The sequence below is a fragment of the Cyprinus carpio genome, chromosome B3 (genome assembly GCF_018340385.1).
Source record: "Cyprinus carpio isolate SPL01 chromosome B3, ASM1834038v1, whole genome shotgun sequence".
NCBI lineage: Eukaryota > Metazoa > Chordata > Actinopteri > Cypriniformes > Cyprinidae > Cyprinus > Cyprinus carpio.
Genome location: NC_056599.1, coordinates 5,144,083 through 5,167,239, shown reverse-complemented (window position 1 = coordinate 5,167,239; position 23,157 = coordinate 5,144,083). Strand labels below are relative to the sequence as shown.

General features: G+C 37.7%; 1 protein-coding gene across 10 annotated transcripts in view; it reads left to right on the top strand.

Moving 5' to 3' along the window:
- Positions 1-15,953, top strand: part of LOC109062036 — a 47,546-nt gene extending 31,593 nt beyond the window's left edge. For 8 of the 10 annotated variants that reach the window (XM_042721145.1, XM_042721146.1, XM_042721144.1 and 5 more), the window contains 7 exons: positions 5,144-5,572; positions 9,947-10,375; positions 12,200-12,442; positions 12,541-12,798; positions 13,435-13,743; positions 13,834-14,082; positions 15,803-15,953. In XM_042721145.1, coding sequence (XP_042577079.1) covers positions 5,144-5,572; positions 9,947-10,375; positions 12,200-12,442; positions 12,541-12,798; positions 13,435-13,743; positions 13,834-14,082; positions 15,803-15,938 — 2,053 coding nt within the window. In that variant the 3' untranslated portion in view covers positions 15,939-15,953. The remainder of the gene's footprint in view (positions 1-5,143; positions 5,573-9,946; positions 10,376-12,199; positions 12,443-12,540; positions 12,799-13,434; positions 13,744-13,833; positions 14,083-15,802) is intronic. The other 2 variants (XM_042721148.1, XM_042721152.1) reach the window with 2 other exon arrangements.
- The last annotated feature ends 7,204 nt before the right edge of the window (positions 15,954-23,157 follow it).

Here is a 23,157-nt window from a genome sequence, read left to right as displayed (position 1 = left end):
CCACGGATTCAGTGAAGTGGAATAAGATCGCGGGAGCTTGGTGAACTTTCTTAACGTTACCGGTAACTGTTGGACTTGCTGGCTTGCTATGTTAATTTTAGCCTATTCAGCCTCCCGGGTATGTTCTTTATGCTATTGTGTAGCGAACTGTTAATGTGTTATGTTAACATACCGGGCACCTATTCAGCCTGTTGTTCTGTGTACTATTGTGTACCGTTAGCTGAATAACTTGCCTTTCCAGATTACCAATATCTGTTCTTAGTCTTGGATTTTGTTAAATAAATTAAGTTAATATTTCAGTTAACAGTTTTCAGTTATTTTCAGTTAATGTTTTCAGGGGTATGCTACAGGAGCACTGAGCAGCATATAGCGCCCTCTCGCGGCTGTAGACGGTAATGTTTTCTCTTCGTTCTTGGTTCTTTCTCTTGGTGACTTATAGTCCAGTGCGACTAATATAATTTTTTTCCTCGTCATGACGTATTTTTGGACTGATGCGACTTATACTTAGGTGCGACTTATAGTCCGAAAAATATGGTAATTATTCTCTCTTTAGACCAAATCAATTAAGCTTATGAGAAATTTGAATCAAGGATTGAATTTGGAAAAACTGGAATAAATGATGATGTGGCAGATATGAATTAAAGAAGGGCAACTGAATCAAAAGCCCAAATAAGACCGACTACGCCACCCCAAGTTTGATTACAGGGGAACTACTCTAAACGAGAATATAGCTCACAGGTTCAGTTCGGTGGGGTCAGGTATGAGACACAAAAATTATGCAAAAGATTTGTTTAACAATAATAAAAAACACAAAGATGCACTACACAGTACATCACAAAAACACTAACAAAAGAATGTGTAATTCACAAACAACAATACACATTACAAACAATACACAGATTGGGGGTCGGCATCCAGCTCCTCTCAGGAATAAGTCCCAAAAACTCTCCTATCTAGAATAAAGAGAAAAAGGGCAGAACAAAATCCACACGTGCACACAAGCACAGACACACGGCACCTCACTATGGAGCACGGCAATCAGAGAAGAATACCACCACCAGTGTAATAGGAAACAGCTCCTAGTCCTTCTGCCGCCCCAATTCTATAAGAATACACAAACACAAGATCAATCACTAATAGACATACATGCATTCCATACACTTAAACACCTTGTCAGACTGTAAAGCTGTAGAAACAGTCAAGGCTAAAAAGGCAAAACCTGTACCGCTTACAAGCCGGGTAATATACCAAATGATACTCACACAAAAGTGTGCCTGTACTCAAGTATTACATACACATTTGAACAAACAATGTGTATGTAAGCAACATTGCAAACAAATTATAATCCCTTCATTAAATACATACACATTTAAACAAACCCAAAACAAATTAAAGAAAAAAAAACTAACTTTAAAATCGCACAATTCAACATTTAAAAAGTTCAGAAAACCCCAACATAGTGGTCACTGAAATGTAGATGTCTGGACATTGATCATAGTTGAGGAGAAATACACGGCTCGATCCGGTGTGGAGCAGTAGTCAAGTTACACAATGCTTAACACAGACAGTCAGACAGTATCGCTTCAGTCCAGAAGCAACGGGTTAAACGATCAGTCCATAACCACGGGCAGTTGAAGAAACAAACAGGGCGCAATCACAGCACGATTTTCTTAAAGTCCAAGCGGACAGCAGCACAAAGTTTGCAACACACACACACAGAGAGTTGGGGGGGGGGCAACTCCGCGCAACCCGCAGCAATGCAAGCAGTGAATTGAAATTACAGCGGTCCGTCAGCCCACCACAACGCGCTCTAGGCATCGAAAGAAAAAACCTGCAAATACATACAAGAAACGAAATAACAAACTAACAAAACAGCACTTAACCCGTACGCAATGTGTCACAATTAAAAGGGCATACCTCCGTGAATGACAACCGCCGCACAGATTTACACAGTTAAGGAACAAGGCACCTGTTTATTACATGCCCTGCATTTCCTCAGTCCACTCTCGGGCCACAATACACAGGCAAACAGAAACGGTAATGCTTAGATGATGCACATCCAGGTGGCACATGTTCACCCCTTTTACACCGTACTTAACAGGGCTTTCTCCGATTTACTAATTAATTAGTGTTTAACCCCTTATGTAGTCAATGCATACTGCCACATTGACAATTTTCATTTTTAGGTGAACTATCCCTTTAAGAGTAGTGAAAAGCGAGCAACTTATAAAAAGTATAGTTGTTCATATACAATATAGATAATATATATAATTTATAAATTTTGAAAAAGCGCAATAAGACAAATACGAAAGAGATACAAATTACAGCGTTTGTACAACATTTGTACATTTATTTAACATCTTTTGTTGGTTAACATTAATAACAAGGATATGTACTTAATTAGGAATGCTGTCCTTTTAAGACGGAAGGCATGCATGTAATACTGATACGCTTTCAGTTTTCAGCAGTGGTGGACGAAGTACACAAATCAAGTACTTGAGTAAAAGTACAGATACGTATAATAAAATAATACTCCAGTAAAAGTAAAAGTACTACTTATACAACACAAAAAAATTAAAATTACAAAATTAATTAATCAACCACATACCTAAGTAAAAAAGTAGTGATAGATAGATTTATTGAGCAATTTTATATAGGCTACTTAAATTAATTTTATATTAGCACATATTTTTTTTATAATCCTACTTTTCAAAATACCTGGAATTTTCTCAAAATAACCAATATATGGAGTCAAAATATATTTTTGTTGTTGATATGGACTACGCTGATGAGAGTGATGTAGTAATGTTCACTGTGAAGATACACTGCGATGTACCTGAGAGAAAACAGATTTGTGACCCTGGACCACAAAACCAGTCATAAGGGTCAGTTTTTCGAATTGAGATTTATGCATCATCCAAAAGCTGAATAAATAAGCTGTTAGGAAAGGATGATATTTGGCTGAGATACAACTATTTGAAAATCTGGAATCTGCGGGTGCAAAAAAATCAAACATTGAGAAAATCACCTTTAAATTTGTCTAAATGAAGTTCTTAGCAATGCATATTACTAATCAAAAATTAAGTTTTGATATATTTACGGTACAAAATGTACAAAATATCTTCATGGAACATAATCTTTACTTAATATCCTAATAATTTTTGCCATAAAACAAAAAAATCTATCATTTTGACCCATACAATGTATTTTTGGCTTTTGCTACAAATATACCCCAGCGACTTAAGACTCGTTTTGTGCTCCAGGGTCACATTTGACAATCAGATTTTTTTTTTTTTTAAGGAAAAAATAATATTTGATGATAAAAAATAAAAAATAATAATGATTTTTTTCTTCTCAAACCTTGTCTGTGGTATATATATATATATAAACCCTGGCCAAATGCCCCCAGAGGACATCACTTCCCACTTTGATAATTACTGCAGTTACCATGTTCTGAACATCACAGCCTTTCTTTTCCCTCAGATGTAATCTATCTAGGTGACTGAATAAAAATATTTGGACTTTATTTTTAAAAATTACCTCAACTTAGCACCAAGCTTGTTAGCTAGACAGTTAGCATCAGCTACCAATATATACTTATTTTCAGTATGGTTATGAATAAACATTCATATCTTTCTACTCGGCTAGTTAATTCAAACAATATAAACATTTATACTGTTGATAAACAATATAAAAACAGACGTCACATAGGGCTAAATGCCTAGCATTTTAATAGAACTGTTAATGTTATGGCAGCGGGGAATTTGAACGTGCATTAATTATTTTATTTAATCTGTGTTATTTTAATGTTTTGTTTTTTGACGTAAGAGGCACTGATGCTGATGTGTTTGCATTCAAGCATTTCAGTGGTCTTAAATAGATCACCCTTTGCAGCAGATTAACTTCCCAAATAAATGACAGTTTTGACATAAATATGATTTTCAGTTACAATAATTAATCCTAAAATTCGACATTAGAGTAAAGCTACTCCGTTACTGTCCACCACTGGTTTTCACCCACCTGTGAACATTTAATCATTCATTTAATCCATAACCGACTGTATTTATGTGAGATAATCTACACACGACAAACATCTGGACTGCTTTGTGTGTATTTGAGCAGTGAGAACTGATCGCGCGCTGTGTATGAGAACTGAAGAATTGGAGAGTGCGCGAGAGTGAGCACTTCTATCAGCGTGATTTCGCCTATCCCACCTTCACTAACTTTAAACTAATTGACAACGAATTGTGACTCCCGGGAAATATGGGATGTCTGGTCACTTTATTCCTACCCCTTCGGGTGCTGGGGCCATTGTTTCAGATCGTTTGTTCGCGTTTTGGTAGTCTATCCATCCGCTGCAGCTGCCATACCTTGGTTAGATATGTGAACGTCCTTTATCCGATTGCAACCCAATGACAGGGACCCACATTTTGAAAGTCTGATAGTCCTCAAATAACATTATTGTAGGTGCATAGTCCTGGATTCATTTAATGTGGCAGGAAAAATGGGTTCTTACTCGTCACAAATGTCAGTCAAAAAGGTCCGTAACAAATAATCAAAACACAAAATCACAAAATCCAGTTGGCTCTCATATCCTATGATATTGCATTTTGAAATTCCTTTAACTCGTGTTTCCTTAAACGTTTAAACACAAGTTTTATCCACAAATGACAGCAAGACGGTAAGAAAACTGTTTCTCCCTTATTTCCCTGATCGCACCCATTCCACCTCATCTAACAGCAAGTGCGTGCTCGTTAAAGAAACAGAACCAAAACTACTCATCCAAACAAAAGAAAATAATATTGAAACAAATACATAGAAAATACCAAAATTGCCTCTCAAAGAAACTTACAGAAGTTATAATTTACGTCATTACTTGCAAATCAACACTCTAAGCAAACTGTTATAATATAAAAATTATTGACGTTAAATTGGCTCTTACAATTATAGTCCCGTATTGTCATGTTAACAAAGACGCGGCATAAATTTCGTCATAGTTTTTATCATCAGATATTAGTTTTAGCTCGTCAACGTCTCGTTGACGAAATTAACAGTTGTTGAATTATTTGTGTGTAATGTAAAGCTGTATATTACGGTTGTCTCAAATGAATGAAGTGTTTGGTTCTTGATTGTATATTATCAGGTTCTGGGATATTGATGATGAAGAAAGGATGTCTGCAGTAAGATTTCTGCTGAATCTCTGTGTTGCTGCAGTAGAAACTGACAGATATACAGGAACAAGATTCTCCACTCTGCTCTCATCTGTGTGCAGCTACAAAACCTTCCCTTTTAATAAAGATGGTGATGTTCAGAGTGATTTTCTGCTGGATCTGTACTCTCATGTGAAGAACTATGAGACTCAAACAGGCAGGAGTTATCTTCCAGTATTACAGTCAGTTTTCCAGTCACCTGATGAATGGATCATAGATCTCTCAAAGAGAAGGAGCTCGGTCCTCCTGGAAGTGCTGAAGCTCCAGACAGAGAAGAAAACAGTAGAGCTGAGAGGATGTTCAGAGGAAGAGAGTGAAGTGATGAGTTTCCTTCAGTGTCTGCCACACATCTCACAGCTTAGGTGAGAAAATCTTACAGTTATTGTGAAATATGATTTCTGCAGCTGCTGTGGGTCTGAATACTCATCATATCTGTAGATGTTTGAGCACAAATGAAGGGTGTATTTATGAACATCTTTGTAGATTCAAGCATCAGATGATACTAAAGTACACGTGCTAAATGATGTAGCTGACAATAACAGTTCACTGTTAACACTAGTCCTGATGATGTGTGTCAGTAGATCAATGTGATTAATTATACTTACACTCTCTGTCATTTAATTGAGGAGATTTGAAAGTGTGTGATGCACTTGCCCAGAGACAGAGCATGTCAGATGAACACAAAGGAGTAAAAATAAATGAATTAATGATTAATTATTCCATTCAGTGTATTATCGTGAAAATAAAAGAAAAATAAGCAGGTTTTCCAGCGAAAAACATAATTTCTGCTCTTCTGTGATCAGATCATTTTAAACAGATAAGCTCCTGTTCAGTTTATAGTCAAGGATCCAGTAAGCGAATGCATTCACGTAGACAGATGTTGGAAACTCAGAAGCGAAGACCAGGAGACTCTTGGGTAATCTTCAGCAGCATTCTTTATTGAGAACGCTCTGCTCAGCGCTACAGTCATCAAAAAGTCTAACCAATGCAGTGATACTTTGGAGTTTATATACATTTCAAGGGGGAGGGATACATAGAGGTGGAGACAATTTAAACAAAGCAAGCAAATGCAATACAGGTATCAGCCCGACACTGGAAAACTCCCAGCTTTGATCTCATCAGCATAACAGTGTCACATTATCATAGAAACAAAGGCATAGCTGTGCCTTGATCTTAAGAAGCCAGATGGTCAGGGAAGAGCAAACAAAAGGTCAATGTCAGAAACCTGGGCTGCTTGACTTGATCATCTCAGAATGTCATCATATTAACCTCAAAATGTAAAAACACAATTTACATACTATTACATTCGAACCTAGATTTAACATTTTATAAATTTGTAATCCCACAGTCCTCCCGTTGAGAGTTCTAATAACTCTCACATAATACAAATTTAAACTTTCATAAGTCCATTCTATGGCCTATGTTTCTTAACATAAGCCCCATCTTGCAGTCATGTAACTTGAAAAGGTTACAGGCACATACAACTTATTCTGTGCCTTGTCCTAGATTTACTTAGGTGTAATAGTTATTTTTAGAACAATAACTGTGGACACATATGACATGAATGTTAACATGTCGTGGAAACTACATGATGACACAGAAAACCATGTAGCATGAGAGTGGAAGTCTTGAAGTCCATGGTGCCCGAATAGCTGTGAAGTCTGTTTTCTGTAGTCCATTTCCCATGTAGATTCATACAGATGATTCTTGGTCCTCATGAAGCTTGTTCATGGATGTCTGAGGTGATGCTTTACACCAGGGTGCTGCTTTTGGAGATGACATCTCATGCACACAAACCTGCAACATAAGAAAACAAAGAAAACAGCAGACCAGCATAATTCATGCATAGACATTTTTAGACTTCTGTTGATCGTATAGTGGTTTTTAAGTCTGGTGATCGTATAGTGTTTTTCTCAACCTAGTTTTAAGTAATTTGACACCTATGGACCAGTGAGGTGGGGATGAAACTACTGATAGGGGAAACCTATGAGGAAGTTTTCACCACAGGGTTGGCACCCGAGGCCTGTTGCACATCGGTTCTTCCCTGGGCTCCCCACTGGTCTGTGTGTGTCCTAGTCTGTCCCTGTAGTTGGTGTGCGAACTTTACTGTGTGACATCTCCATCTTCCAATGGAACATCAATCATAACAAAACATCATAACCCAAAGAGAATAGGAGTGACTAGAGTGTGCTGTAATATAGCTTTGAAGGCTGTGAGTGTACTTAACTAGCGTTAAATTAAGCACTCACAGCCCTAACAGTTAACACCTGAGCAAGCTGCTCCAACAGTTCGGTGAAGTGGGGAGGGGCTGCTTCAGACTGAGTAGGAGCTGAGTAAAGCTGTTCATTTCTCTTAATGTCTTCTTGCTTTTCCTACACTCTTTCATCCAGTGTCCGGATTTACCACAGTAATGACAACTGCCCTCCTTCTTAGAACTTTTACATTTCTGCCGGTTCTCTGTGTTGACCTGAAAAGATGCTGCTGCAATCTTTACTCTGGCTTTGACATCAGAGTCTCTTTCCCAAGTAGCTAACCTGTCCAAGTTGTTTTGCAAGCTTCCAGTGGACCATATAGGATCTAAGAATGGTAAAGCAGATCTGTACTCGGCTAAAAGGCCATCAAACCATGTTCGAACTAGTGGTCCTTTATGATTCATTACCTTCTCTGGAGTGTCAGCTATTCCACTGTAAGCTGCAGCTGACTGACAAAACCTTTCAGTGTATTCACTTACAGTTTTCATCCTTCTTCTGTACACAACTAGTGACCGTTGACCAATTCACTTTTGGTCCAACAATGTTCTTAAACTCTCTCAGAACTCCCTCTCTCAATTCATCTTTACTGGCATGTTGTATTTCAGAAGTAACAGCAGACTCAAAACTGTTGAATTCAGATTCAGTTAGAATTTGTGACATCAGCTGTGTGACTTCTGCTAACGACATGTCATAGAGACGCATTTTGCTGATCAGTGCTCTTCTAAATTCAGTAAAATTTGTGCGTGCTGAGGGTAAGCTCTGGGATAGTCTCTCTATATCTTTAGGTCCTAGAACTTTGGCAAAAGTTTGTACTTGGACAACAGAAGAGTTGGGAGGAACACTTTCAGTTCCCTCAGTTCTCTGAGATCTTCTCCTAGCTCCACATACCTTTACTGAATCTCCAGGCACATCAGTTACTGACTGGATGGCTACATCTGTTTCAAAATAAGCTTGTAAGTCAGGATAATTGTTATCAGGCTGACTAACTTCTTCCACATCAGTTTTTGCTGCAGCTTTGTTGCGGTTCAATTTCTTAGTCAAAGAGGATACTCTAGCTCTGAGCTCTTTGTTCTGTTCCTCTAGCTCTGAGTTACGCTGAGAATGTTCTGTAGCTAAAGCTAAACCAAGTTCTCTGTGGCAGCAGATAATGCCTTTCATATTGTTCTTGCGAATACATGATCTTAGTACCTTTTTACATTCTTCAATTGACCATACTTTTTCTGGATCAATACCAAATTTCTTTGTCAAATCCAATCTGATTGACTCTGTCACTATTGAGTCCATGTGCTGTCCTAACAATGATTTGAACTCACTGTCTGTCCATGAAGGAGTAGCTAGTCCACCTTTCTCAGTTGTTGGAATCAGATTAGCATTCCTTCTCAACATTTTGTAAAGTCTTTCTGACATAACAGGACACTTCTAAAAATCACAACTAAACAAAAACATACACTTGTTAACACAAACGTCTAGCACTTTACGCTAAACTTCCCTGCTGAGACAGAGGGTAACACAATATTAGCACATGATGCTAATCTTCCCTGCCTAAACAGAGGATATTTTCATCTCTAAAATAAATTTTTAGAGGGTAACTTAGTTAACCAAACCCTGCAGCTGTCTGTTAACTCTTCTCTGGCGGCGCAGAGGATACTGGTCTTAAAGGTTCTTTTGGATAGAGTTACACTCACCAACCCTTGGTTGTACAGAAAGATTCAGTTTGGAACGAAGTCAGATCTTTGTTGAGCTTGAAGTTTCAATCTGGATTCAGGTGAGAAGCTCTATCCGGGTCACGGCGCCAAAACTGTTGGAAACTCAGAAGCGAAGACCAGGAGACTCTTGGGTAATCTTCAGCAGCATTCTTTATTGAGAACGCTCTGCTCAGCGCTACAGTCATCAAAAGTCTAACCCAAAGCAGTGATACTTTGGAGTTTATATACATTTCAAGGGGGAGGGATACATAGAGGTGAAGACAATTTAAACAAAGCAAGCAAATGCAATACAGGTATCAGCCCGACACTGGAAAACTCCCAGCTTTGATCTCATCAGCATAACAGTGTCACATTATCATAGAAACAAAGGCATAGCTGTGCCTTGATCTTAAGAAGCCAGATGGTCAGGAAGAGCAAACAAAAGGTCAATGTCTCAGAAACCTGGGCTGCTTGACTTGATCATCTCAGAATGTCATCATATTAACCTCAAAATGTAAAAACACAATTTACATACTATTACATTGGAACCTAGATTTAACATTTTATAAATTTGTAATCCCACACAGATTAAAACATCCGAGATGCAGAGAAAACACGTCCCATTTCATCAGAGATGTATAGCATCCCATTGCTCTGCATTTCAGCTAAACATGATCAAATCTGATCCCTGGGTCTTTTTGTTGAATTATTTATTTGTGTCTGATGTGAAGAAGTGTATTTTGTGATGTAAGTTGACTCAAATTAATGAAGTGTTTGGTTCTTGGTTGTATATTATCAGGTTCTGGTTCATTTATAAAGAATCAAGGATGTCTGCAGTAAGATTTCTGCTGGATCTCTGTGTTGCTGCAGTAGAAACTGACAGACATACAGGAACAAGATTCTCCACTCTGCTCTCATCTGTGTGCAGCTACAAAACCTTCCCTTTTAATAAAGATGGTGATGTTCAGATTGATTTCCTGCTGGACCTGTACTCTCATGTGAAGAACTATGAGACTCAAACAGGCAGGAGTTATCTTCCAGCATTACAGTCAGTTTTCCAGTCACCTGATGAATGGATCATAGATCTCTCAGAGAGAAAGAGCTCTGTCCTCCTGGAAGTGCTGAAGCTCCAGACAGAGAAGAAAACAGTAGAGCTGAGAGGATGTTCAGAGGAAGAGAGTGAAGTGATGAGTTTCCTTCAGTGTCTGCCACACATCTCACAGCTGAGGTAAAGTAGTCTAGTTAAAGTTTTCCAGTTCAGAGAATCCAGAGCTGGTGACTTGTTTGAAGTTTCTTGTTTTCTCGCTCAAGCTGCAAAGATATTTATTTATCCAGCAAAACCTCCAGCTCTGTGGGAGACTCCTTCATTTTTAATCGGAGAGGGTTAAATTCACTCTAAAACCTAAATCTATCCGTTAGAGGAACAAGGTTTCTCTTCAGACACTTCACAAGCATTCATAATGTAATTTTCCTAAATGGAGATTTGCTTTTATTTACAATTCTTTGTTGTTGTTTTTTTGGTGGATCAGTGGTTATATCATGACAATAATAGTGCAGGTATTTGTGTCTATGAGGTTTCGAGCTCCCATCACTGTTAATGAACTCACTCTTGATCTGAATGAGGAACAGCAGTCAGAGAGGAATCTGTCCAGGATCCTGAGCAACTAGACCATTCTTCTGAGACTCTGGAATGTCCAGTGATTGAACTTGATTGGACACAAGATTCAGTCTGTTTCTGTGTCTGTCCTACTTGGTCATCAGTGCCCGCTGACTGTCACATCTAACTGTAGAACACATTTCAGAAGTGTTTGACCTGTTATACAACTGTAGCGCCCCCTGCCCTCCTAGGTATGTCCTGACCTAAGTTCTAATGGGTGGAGCACCGGGTTCCTTTAACTGGTGTCTCTCGACTATAATTTAAGCCCCCATCTCTGATACCACTTTTTTTGAGAGATATTAGTTTCCTAAATAACTAATCTGAAACACGTATCCAAACAAAGTGATTTATTTACCAAACAGATAAAAATATTAATAATAAAAAAAGGAAAATACAATATATAATTATATATATATATATATATATATATATATATATATATATATATATATATATATATATATATATATATATATATAGATAGATAGATAGATATAGATATATATTAATAGGATGGTATAAATATCAAATATGAATATTCAGCTGATATATATTAGTAATAACCAATAGGTAATTTCAATATGAATAAGTACAGGTATTAATATCCCTTACTGGTAAACCAGTAATACATTGATTAGAATACTCAGAAAATCCCTTAGGGAAAAATACCCAAGTTTACAAGTTTCAACACCTTTGCGTTTCCCTTTTTAAGCACTATATGTACACTCCCTGCAGCACAAACTGAGAATTATCAGTGAACTAATAAATCCACTTAATGCACTTATTACTTAATACACTTAGCCGTCAGTCCCTCGCTGCCGGTGGAACACCCAACACTCCCGGTGGCTGGGCGTGCTATCCGGGTGCGGCTCGTACAGTCCCTCGTTGTCAGAGAACCTGTGAGCGCTTCCGGTGGCTCAACAGGGCTATCTGATCTCCTCTTACACTTCCCACATCGACCAACTGTTTCACTTGAAAACAGCGCGACGAATAGTATAACATAAATCTACAATCTTTCTAACTGGAATCGCTGTATCCTCACACAGGCCTCAATGTCTTTCACCCGTAAACGAATCAAAATAAAACTGGCAAGCACATTTCCTGTGTCCAATCTGAAACTTAACTAAACAAAAGATGCTTCTGGAAAAATATGAAGGTTTAACTCAAGTTGTGGGTTATTAATGGAAGAATTCGATTAGAACCCACCTTTTTGCACACCTACTCTATTATCGTCTCTCCTCTCGTCTTTCACTAATAACCTATATGGCTATTATAAATTGGACATTATACATGCACACTTTGCATCAAACTGTTTTATGTTTATATAACCCTCCCTGATAAGGGGGTTAAACAACATTACACGAAGCCTTATAAACTTTGTGTGTCTGTGTGTAGACTGCCCAAAGAGACTGTCCAGAAACTTGCTGAATGTGTCTGTGAAGCTCAGGAAGAGGAACTGACTCGATGCTTCCTGCAGAAAGTGAGCGGGGATCTGACTTCCTGTTCCTTGAGCTGGGAACAGCTTCATTATTTCCTGCAGCAAAGAATTCAACAAATCACTGTGGACTTCAGAAAGAGCAACATTCAATGCCGAATCAGTGAAATTCTGCCATTCCTGAACAGGATTCAGTTTAAACGGTAAACAAATATTTATTTTACAAAATGTGTATCTAGTGGTAAATGATAGAAAATATACAGTGATTTAATAATGATAAGTGTGATGTGTGTCTGTACAGGATGAGCTCTAGTTTCATGCTGTGTGCAATCAGAGAGATCTACGAGTCCGGCTCTGCTGGGTTTGTGTCCGGTCTGTTGAGTTCAGTGGAGAACTACATTAACCTGCAGAGCAGAGAGCTGGACTCTGTTCACTGTGAAGCCCTGCGCTTCACACTGCAGCACTGCACTGCAGCTTCACTCAACCTGCTCTGGACCTCCATACCAGAGGAAGAGCTGCAGAGCATTCTGCCTCTCTTCACGCATCTCTCCCACCTCAGGTCTCACTGCTTTTCTCTCTATGTCTTCTTCTGTTTCTCTGTCTCAGGGCTGTCTGTGTGTTACATTCAGTAGCTTTCTGGTGGATGTCTCCTACAAGCCTTGAAGTAGCATTGAAATATATTTTAACTAGTAAAATAAATATTGTTTTGTTAGTAGTATTTTAATAATAATTGTAATATTGTTATTTAATATGTATGTAAGGTCAGTTGTTGGTTTGCATTTATGGTAGCTCTGAAAACACTTCTATTAAAAAAAATAATAATAATTTAAGTGAAGTGATGTGACAATAGCCAAGTATTGTGACCCATACTCAGAATTCGTGCTCTGCGTTTAACCCATCCAAAGTGCACACACACACCATGAACACACACCCGGAGCAGTGGGTATCATTTATGTTGCGGCGCCCGGGGAGCAGTTAGGGTTTCGGTGCCTTGCTCAAGGGGACCTCAGTCGTGGTGTTGCCGGCCCGAGACTCAAACCCACAACTTTAGGGCTAGGAGTCAAACTCTCTAACCACTAGGCCACGACTTCCCCCATTTAAATGTCTATGTAGTGTTCGTCTGTGTCGGGTGTTGACGGGCCGCTGTTACTGATGTTACAGAATCTGTCCTGATCTATTGTTCATCTGTGTCCAGTGTTGACAGACTGCTGTTGCTGAAGATGCTTCACTGCTGCAGTGTCTCTGATGTCCAGCAGGAGGCAGCATCAGTTCTGCTCTCGATCCTGCAGCACAAGCTGGACTTCTCCTGCCGGTCTGCTTTGGATCTGACAACAAACACAGACTCAGAGCCTCTACATCTGACCGCTGACGACTGCCGTGTGACGTCCAGATTTATTCAGAGAGCTCACTCAGACACAAAGACACGGCTGATTCTGCAGGACTGTGAGATTCATACAGCTGGAATGGATCAGCTGTTCCCAGTGTTACGTTCTGTTCAGCTCTGGTGAGAAACACCAACAGATCACATTCACACACAGATCCAATATAAAAGCATTCAGGATACATAACACATCTCTTGCTGTCTGTCTTTCAGTTGTGATAAACCTCTGCTTCTTCAGTTTCTGGCTCACGTGAGGCCTGAGGAAGCCCAGTCTCTCTCTGGAGCTCTGGGTGAAGAGCTGGATCTCAGTCAGACTCAGCTGGATCCGCAGGTCTGGAGAGGTCTGGAGCTGATTCTGGAATATTCTGAAGGACTGACAGAACTGGATCTGAGTCAGTGCGGTCTCACCGATCACAGCCTGGATCTGCTGCTCCCAAACCTCCACAAAGCTCAAATCATTGAGTGAGTGACTGAAGAAAGTGTACATTTCTGAAGTACAAACCCGATTCCAAAAAGGTTGGGACACTGTACAAATTGTGAGTAAAAAAGGAATGGAATAATTTACAAATCTCATAAACGTATATTTTATTCACAATAGAATATAGATAACATATCAAATGTTGAAAGTTAGACTTTTTGAAATGTCATGCCAAATATTGGGTCATTTTGGATTTCATGAGAGCTACACATTCCAAAAAAGTTGGGACAGGTAGCAATAAGAGGCCGGAAAAGTTAAATGTACAAATAAGGAACAGCTGGAGGACCAATTGGCAACATGATTAGGTATAAAAAGGGCCTCTCAGAGTGGCAGTGTCTCTCAGAAGTCAAGATGGGCAGAGGATCACCAATTCCCCCAATGCTCGGTGAAAAAATAGTGGAGCAATATCAGAAAGGAGTTTCTCAGAGAAAAATTGCAAAGAGTTTGAAGTTATCATCATCTACAGTGCATAATATCATCCAAAGATTCAGAGAATCTGGAACAATGTGCGTAAGGGTCAAGGCCGGAAAACCATACTGGATGCCCGTGATCTTCAGGCCCTTAGACGGCACTGCATCACATACAGGAATGCTACTGTAATGGAAATCACAACATGGGCTCAGGAATACTTCCAGAAAACATTGTCGGTGAACACAATCCACCGTGCCATCCGCCGTTGCCGGCTAAAACTCTAAACATGATCCAGAAGCGCAAGCGTTTTCTCTGGGCCAAGGCTCATTTAAAATGGACTGTGGCAAAGTGGAAAACTGTTCTGTGGTCAGATGAATCAAAATTTGAAGTTCTTTTTGGAAAACTGGGACACCATGTCATCCGGACTAAAGAGGACAAGGACAACCCAAGTTGTTATCAGCGCTCAGTTCAGAAGCCTGCATCTCTGATGGTATGGGGTTGCATGAGTGCGTGTGGCATGGGCAGCTTACACATCTGGAAAGGCACCATCAATGCTGAAAGGTATATCCAAGTTCTAGTACAACAACATATGCTCCCATCCAGACGTCGTCTCTTTCAGGGAAGACCTTGCATTTTCCAACATGACAATGCCAGACCACATACTGCATCAATTACAACATCATGACTGCGTAGAAGAAGGATCTGGGTACTGAAATGGCCAGCCTGCAGTCCAGATCTTTCACCCATAGAAAACATTTGGTGCATCATAAAGAGGAAGATGCGACAAAAAAGACCTAACTGCATTTAACCCATCCAAAGTGCACACACACCCGAAGCAGTGGGCAGCCATTTATGCTGCAGCCCTCAGGGAGCAGTTGCTCAAGGGCACCTCAGTCGTGGTATTAAAGGTGGAGCGAGCGCTGTACATTCACTTCCCCCACCTACAATTCCCGCCGACCCAGGACTCGAACTTGCAACCCTTGGATTGCAAGTCCAACACTCTGACCGTTAGGCCACGACTTTCCCATGACAAACATGGCCTTGTCCCAACTTTTTTGTTGATGTCATGAAATTTAAAATCAACTTATTTTTCCCTTAAAATTATACATTTTCTCAGTTTAAACATTTGATATGTCATCTATGTTGTATTCTGAATAAAATGTTAAAATTTGAAACTTCCACATCATTGCATTCTGTTTTTATTCACAATTTGTACAGTGTCCCAACTTTTTTGGAATCGGGTTTGTATAATGTAATAATTGTTACATTCCTGATTTGTTTGTTTGATCTCAGTTTCAGTGGCAATAGCATCACTGACGCTGGGGCTCAGAATCTCCACATGATCGTCAATCACAACAGGAACATAAAGACAGTAAGGTGTGTGTCTGAGTGTCACAGTGATGCCCAAAGTTATTTAAACTGTTATTGAAATGTTAAAATGATTTAGGTTTGAGGAAAGAGCACTTTGTTGATCAAACTGTCATCCATTAAAAAAATAATAATCATCCCTTGATGAAATTTTATATTTATCTACAAAACTGATTTCTAGCATTTTAATTAAAAGTTTTTAAGTCATTTGTTTCCAAACTTTTGTCTGGTAGTTCATATTGTCATGTTTAACAGAGTAAAAATCAGGAAATGATGTTAAGTGTGTTTGTCTCATGTACATGTATTCATTTAGCAGACATTTTTATCTAAAGCAACATGCAGATGAGGAATACAGGCAGTGTGTTGTGTAGCTAATATCAGAACCCATATATATCTCCAACACATACAAAAACATAAAACAAACAACAAATCTCTTCAGGACAGACCCACGATTTGAGATCTAGTAATTTCAGTAAACTCTCTCTGGAATCAACAAGCAGATGTAATAACTAGTGGGAAATAATGAAGTGACTGGTAAAAAGCTTTGAGGAATCTGCCCATCAGAGTCCCAGAGATGAATCAAGCCACCAGATTATAAATCACATTCATTTTTATCATCACTTTCAATCATAATAAACAGTGGGTTTCTGCTGCATCAACTGTGTTTTAGAAAATGACAAAATCAGTGTCCTTTGTTAACTGTCTTTCCACTTCTCCACCCGTTATATTATTTGTGTCATGCAGAGTTTTTTTTTTGTTAAACAATTTGCATGTACAACTACTACTAATCCTTATAAATCCCCCCCAAAAAAAGCTTCTGATAGCATATATTTCAAGAAAAATACTGCAGCGTTGACAACTTGCTGTTTCCAAATGAACATCGTTCCAGTAGAGGACAGTGATGATTTATTAATAACAAGAGCCCAGAGGATCCACAGCAAAGATGGAAAGGAGGAGATAAACTTGAAAACAACCAAAAGAATAGGTGATCTTCTCCTCTTCATCCTCATTTGCAAGCAGGCAGTGTTTGAGTGTCTGAGCTCTGGTGTTTACTTCAAACACAACACAAGAGAGACATTATACTCAGGAAATCACACTTGCCTCATTCCTGTGACTGAAATGTTTAGGCAGGAGGGTCAAAGCCACTTTTGATTTTATTCTTACAGTATAAAATGTTATGGTACTAAAGCAGGAAATAAGTTTACTGGACCTTTTGATCTTTTTGATACCATTACTTGACTGTTTTTCAGATTCCTTTTTAAGAACTTTAAAATAAATAAATAAATAAATAATGTATGAATATGGTCACAAACTGTAAAACTGTCACTGTATTGGATTGTCATTCAGCCAGACATTTGGAAGAGGTTTCTGTCACGTAGTACAACAGATGCAGAAGGGACACAGTGTTTATCACTTCAGAAAGGGTTGTGGCAGAATAACCTTAAAAAACACAAGACAGACACCTTCAGTAGTATTTGTTGTTTAAAAGCCATAACATTTTCTGCATTAGACACATTTTACTGTCTACCACTAAACTGAACACATCTGTAAGATAAGAAAATTTGCAGTTTCAGTTGTTTTTATGGTGTCTTTTTTCCTGTGTGGCAGAAACTTCTCAAATACATTCTTTATACACATTATCATTGTAGCTTCTTGAGATGCAAAATAACTCTCTATGTATCTGAAAAGTGACGGCCCAAATGGCCAGTTCATATTAAACCACATTTAATTCACATTTAATGCTGGATTAAATTTTAAGGAAAAAGAACAATTTTATAAAGGCATCAGTATTGTTATCAGTGATACTGGCCTTCACTCATTAAACAAATATTACAAATATACTGTCTTTATGTTGTTTCTACATTAATTTGAAGATTAAATGTGAAATTATAGTTATTATAGTTGAATACCACCACACCATTTTTCTACTTTAAGCACTGATTGCGTATCATATTCACACCAAAATCAATTTCTGAGTATAAATCACATCAGACAGAAACAGAAAATTGTGCTATTGATAAACATATTCTTTTTCTTAAATGGCAAATTTGTCTCACATTCTTAGCTGCTCACAATTATTTGTTGCACAATAGTTCTGCCCCTCTCAAAAGTAATAAAAAACGTTTTTAACAAAGTTAATGTAATGACTTGTTGATATTTGTTATTTACTTTGATTTATGGAGTAAAGTGGATTTCTTATCCTGATGAATTATAAGTACTTATGTCAAAATAAAACAGAGCAATAACATATTTTACATCTATGCTAATGCATATTCTATCTTTGTAATAAAAGACAGTAATTTAACAATATGTTAAGGAGTGGTGACTTTTGTACAGTCTTACAGTTACAATCGGTCCTTTGAGGGCAGTCATAATGTTGAAGTGTCCCTCAGTGAAAATGAGTGTGACCCCCTGATATAGAGTCAGCAGAAATCTGATTTCAGTTCAAAGTGAATGTGACTTCAGAAAGTGAAGCAAAGACACGAGGAGCACGTCTGTCTGATGTCCACACTGAGCTTTCTGAACTGGTTTCTAGTGTTTAGCTCTGAATGAATCATGAGGATCAAACAGTGAACACAAACACCAGTTCTGCTTCTTCACTGAGATCTCAAACATTAAATGCTGAATGTGTCACTGTTAGTGAAAAAAACACAAGACAGGAATGAACACATTGCTATTGAGCACATACACAGAAACTGTAAAGCATGGACCCTTTCATTAAAAATACATATTTCTGCTATTGTAGACTCATTTTGTATGTAAGCTATAGTCAAGCGCAAACTGGGTGCTTAATGTAAATGTAATTGTCCACATTTACAAAATCAGGTGATTATGTTCAGCCATCTATGTAAATGTGACTGTATGTATAGAGACAATAGAATGAGGTTAATCACTGTCTTCACGTCAGTTTGATTGTGTATCTTTGCAAAGACACTGATGAATGACCAGAAAACTATCTTGAGCTTTTGCTTTTATTTCTCATCAAACACAAAACAGCTTTAAGCAAATAGTGATAAATAAAAATGAATTCCAGGTTTAATCCATTTTCATTTTAATCCTTTTTTTGTATAGCGCCTTTCAAGACCCCAAGGATGCTTTACAAAATAATAGGAATTGGCAAAAAAACACAGCAGACAATCAGACAAACAAGTGTTGACAAAGAACTACAGATAATTAACAACAAGAGGTCATGCAATCATAAGATGAACATCAGTTATGTCAAGAAGATGCTCATACAGACAGAAACTGGGAAATTGAGAAGCAGAAAGGTAAATGAGTTATTTAGAGAACAAAGTGAAGATGAGTTTAAGTTGAGACTTTAAGGTCTGGAGAGAGGAGGCTGCAGTTTTTAAGCAGTTTTCTAATTTTAATTGGCTCACTTCTGAAGATCCACAACTTCAAGGTGACTTTGTTAAACGTGTGCTGTGTAACAGGAGAAATGCATTTGTTCCCTGGTTTATGAATGTCCTAAAGGCATTTATCATAAACTTGACATAAGTTGTTTTCTCGTGATCTAGACATAACAAAATAGCTGGTAACTTCAGAAAGTAAAAAGAGAATAATAACGCTTGTCTTCTTCTTAGGGGTTTCCTGATTGGACAGTTTAAACGTGTATCCCGGTGTGAAAACGCCCAGTGATTGGGAAACTCCTCTTTTTGTTACCAGATATTTACAAGGAAGAAAATTAAAGAGAATAAACTACTTAAATTATATGGGTCTTCTTTAGAGAAAGTGTCAAAATTTAAGTATCTAGGAGTATGGTTTGATGACAAATTATCATGGAAGGACCATGTCGATTTTATATTAAAGAAATGTGGAAAAAATTTAATGTAATGAGAGCAGTAGCAGGTCAAGATTGGGGTGCTGATAAACAGTCATTAAAGGGCATTTATGTTGGTCTTATGCGATCAACCCCAGACTATGGATGCATTGTTTATGGGTCGGCATCATCAACGTTGTTAAAGAAATTAGATGTCATGCAAGCTAAGGCATTAAGTTATATGGATTATAGTTATAATAATTAAATTAATTTTAGGAGCAGTTAAAACCACACCCATTGCAGCGTTACAAGTAGAGACATCAGAAATGTCATTAAGTATAAGAAGACAGAAACTAGCAATGGCATACTGGGTAAAACCTACAAGGACAAAAAGATAATCATCCTGTAAGGGAAGTTCTGAATGATTGGTGGGAAATTGTAAATGCAAATGGTAAAGGCTTTGCATGGAAAATAAAGGAGTGGGTTAATGAAGCTGGTCTAGAGTCAATATCATTTGCTCCAATAGTGGTAGTATCCCCAATTCCACCCTGGATAATAGATCAACCGGAAATAGACATAAAATTACATAAAAACAGAAGGGAAATGAATGAAGCAGTTAGTTTAATTACATATGTATATGAGTATATATATATATAAAAAATCATACTACTTGTTTCTTCAAATATATACAGATGGGTCAAAGAGAACAGAGACTGTAAGGACAGGGGCTGCATTCTGTGTTCCAGAGTTTGAGGTGAGGAAGGGTGAAGGATAACAGATGGTGCATCAGTATATACAGCTGAGATCGTAGCTATTTCAGCGTCACTAGAGTGGGTGGATGAAGTTAGACCTGATAAAGTAGTAATATGTTCTGATTCAATGGCAGTCCTTTTGAGCTTACACTCATTGGAAACAAATAGAACTGACATTTTAAGTGAAATCATGATTAGGTTATACAGTTTACGACAGATGAGAATAATAATTACATTTGTGTGGGGACCAGCACACGTGCGAATGCAAGGTAACGAGGAAGCAGACAGGATTGCCAAAGAATCAATTAAAATGAAAGAACCAAACATAAACATTGCACTCAGTAGATCAGAAGGAAAACATTTAATTTCAGAAGCATGCAATAGGAAATGGCAGACAGTATGGGACTCGTGTCATACAGGTCGACACTATTACAAGGTTCAGAAAACCATAAAGAAGAGCAAAATAATTCACAACTTAAGTAGAAAAGAACAAGTTATTTTCACACATTTACGAACAGGACGTTCGAATCTAAATCACACTTTACACATTATAGGGAAACGTGACACAGGTCTATGTGATGTGTGTTTAGTAGAGGAAACTGTAGAGCATGTTATGCAGATATGCAAGACATATGAAATACAAAGGAGGATCCTTAAGGAAGAATTACAAGCAGTAGGATCCCAGGAATTTAATATAACTAGCTTATTAAATGATGGTCCAAATTCAAGAAAACAAATGCATGCAGTCATGAGATTCATTAAGAATAGTGGTCTATATAATAGGATATAGGAGGGTTATTCATTCTTTTCACACTCCATCACAGTAGGTGGCGGTATGCACCTTAATCGGAAGTTAGTTCGCAACCCGCCATTAAATTCAAAGAAGAAGAAGAAGAAGCACTTCTAAAGCATATGCAAGATCAAAATGGCAGGAGTATTGGGTGGATCAAGATAAAGGGAGGCATTTATATAATATACAACCAGAAGTGGCTATAGGAAGGACAGAGTGTAGGAGTAGAAGAGAAGAAGAAAGTTATAATTACACGGTTAAGAATAGGACACACTGGGCTCAATTCTTCATTGAAGATAATAGGGAAACATCCAACAGGGAACTGCCAATATTGCAGTCATTTAGAAACTGTAGAGCATATTTTATTTCAGTGCACAAAGTACAGCCAAGAAAGAAACCAGCTTTTTCAGTCTCTCAGAGGTGTCAATCAGAATAATTTTACAATGCAAGGTTTATTAGGGAAAGCATCCAGTAACATTCATCAATTTGTTATTAAGTTTCTTAGAGACACAGACTTAGCCAGTAGGATTAAAATTATTATTTTTTTTTTTAAAGATCCAATATCTCCTGATTCACACTCCAGCCCAGTCGGTGGCGGTAATGCACCGTTAAGTTGGTTTGCCAACCGCCATAAAAGACATCAGAAGAAGAAGAAGAAGACGAACTTCTCTTTTTTTGTTCTACTTGAGCTGAACGGCTGCAGTCCTGGATTCAGTGAGAGCTGAGGAACAAATCACTTTCAGCAGAAACCGTGAACTAAGAGTCATCAAAGCTTTCGGGCGCAGCTGCGGCGATCTTCTGAGGAGAGGTGAGCAGTTCACGATGTTTCTCATCTTTAAACAACTGTAAAACACACTTTACACATTATGTTTGAACAGTACACGAGCTCGTTTCTGTCTTGTTTTCATCGAGGAAGCTGTTCGTGTGTTTTCTGACTTCGACATTTAGAGCAGCAGCAGGCTCTATGTGAGGAAAACACACGGAGTTCATTCAGAACTGAGCGATTTTATGTTTTTGTATGTTCGTGTAAATGATGGTTTCGATGTTTGCAGTGATGTTGATGCTGTTAGTCTCGTGATCTGTGAGGAGAGTGTATGCGAACCAATATCAATTATTGCTGCTGTGACTTTATTAATATCATAATTCTTGTTTGAGATTTTTCTTTGGCAGATCAAATCTGTTTGCGCAGTAAAGTTAGTTTTAAGTTCTATATATCCATGGATAATCGCATTGTTTAAGGGACCGTCTGCAAATTGCAGCACAAAAACCGTAAACAATGCCCAACCGTTCTTTGACATGAATGATTTTACAAAGTAAATATATATATAATATTTTTTTTATTTTATTTTATTTTTTGAAGTAAATGCAAACTGAGCTGCAACAATTGGAAAGTTAGTGAAATTGTTTAAAGACAGTGATTGAGGTAAATAGTTGAGCGTGGCACTTAACTGTGTTCTTAAGAAGTATTGGCAAAATGTCACCTGTATTAAGTCATACCAAAAAATATCAATTAACAACAAACCTCAATCTATGTGACACAAACAGATTGAAATATATTATTAATAAATATATTTTGATATTTAAATATCTTAAATTCAAATAGAATAACATATATATTTTATACAAAATATGTAAATATATTTTGAAATATATATTTAAATATTCGATTTTGGCTGCTTTTTTAATATTTTTCACATTTATTAAATATATGTAAATATATTTTTATCGGAAATATTTACATATATTTACCTTATATGTAAATACATTTAGATATCAGACTATGTCCATATTAATTTCTAATATTTATTTTAACATTACATTTTCTGAATATGTAAATGTATTAGATTTCTATAAATCCAAACCCAGCTAACACAGTTACATCGTGACTTTGTGATTCCCATATTCGTCGTGGCAGCATTATAGTGGAACGTCGCTGGAACGTACCAAGTACGTCCTAACGACCAAAATACCACAATAT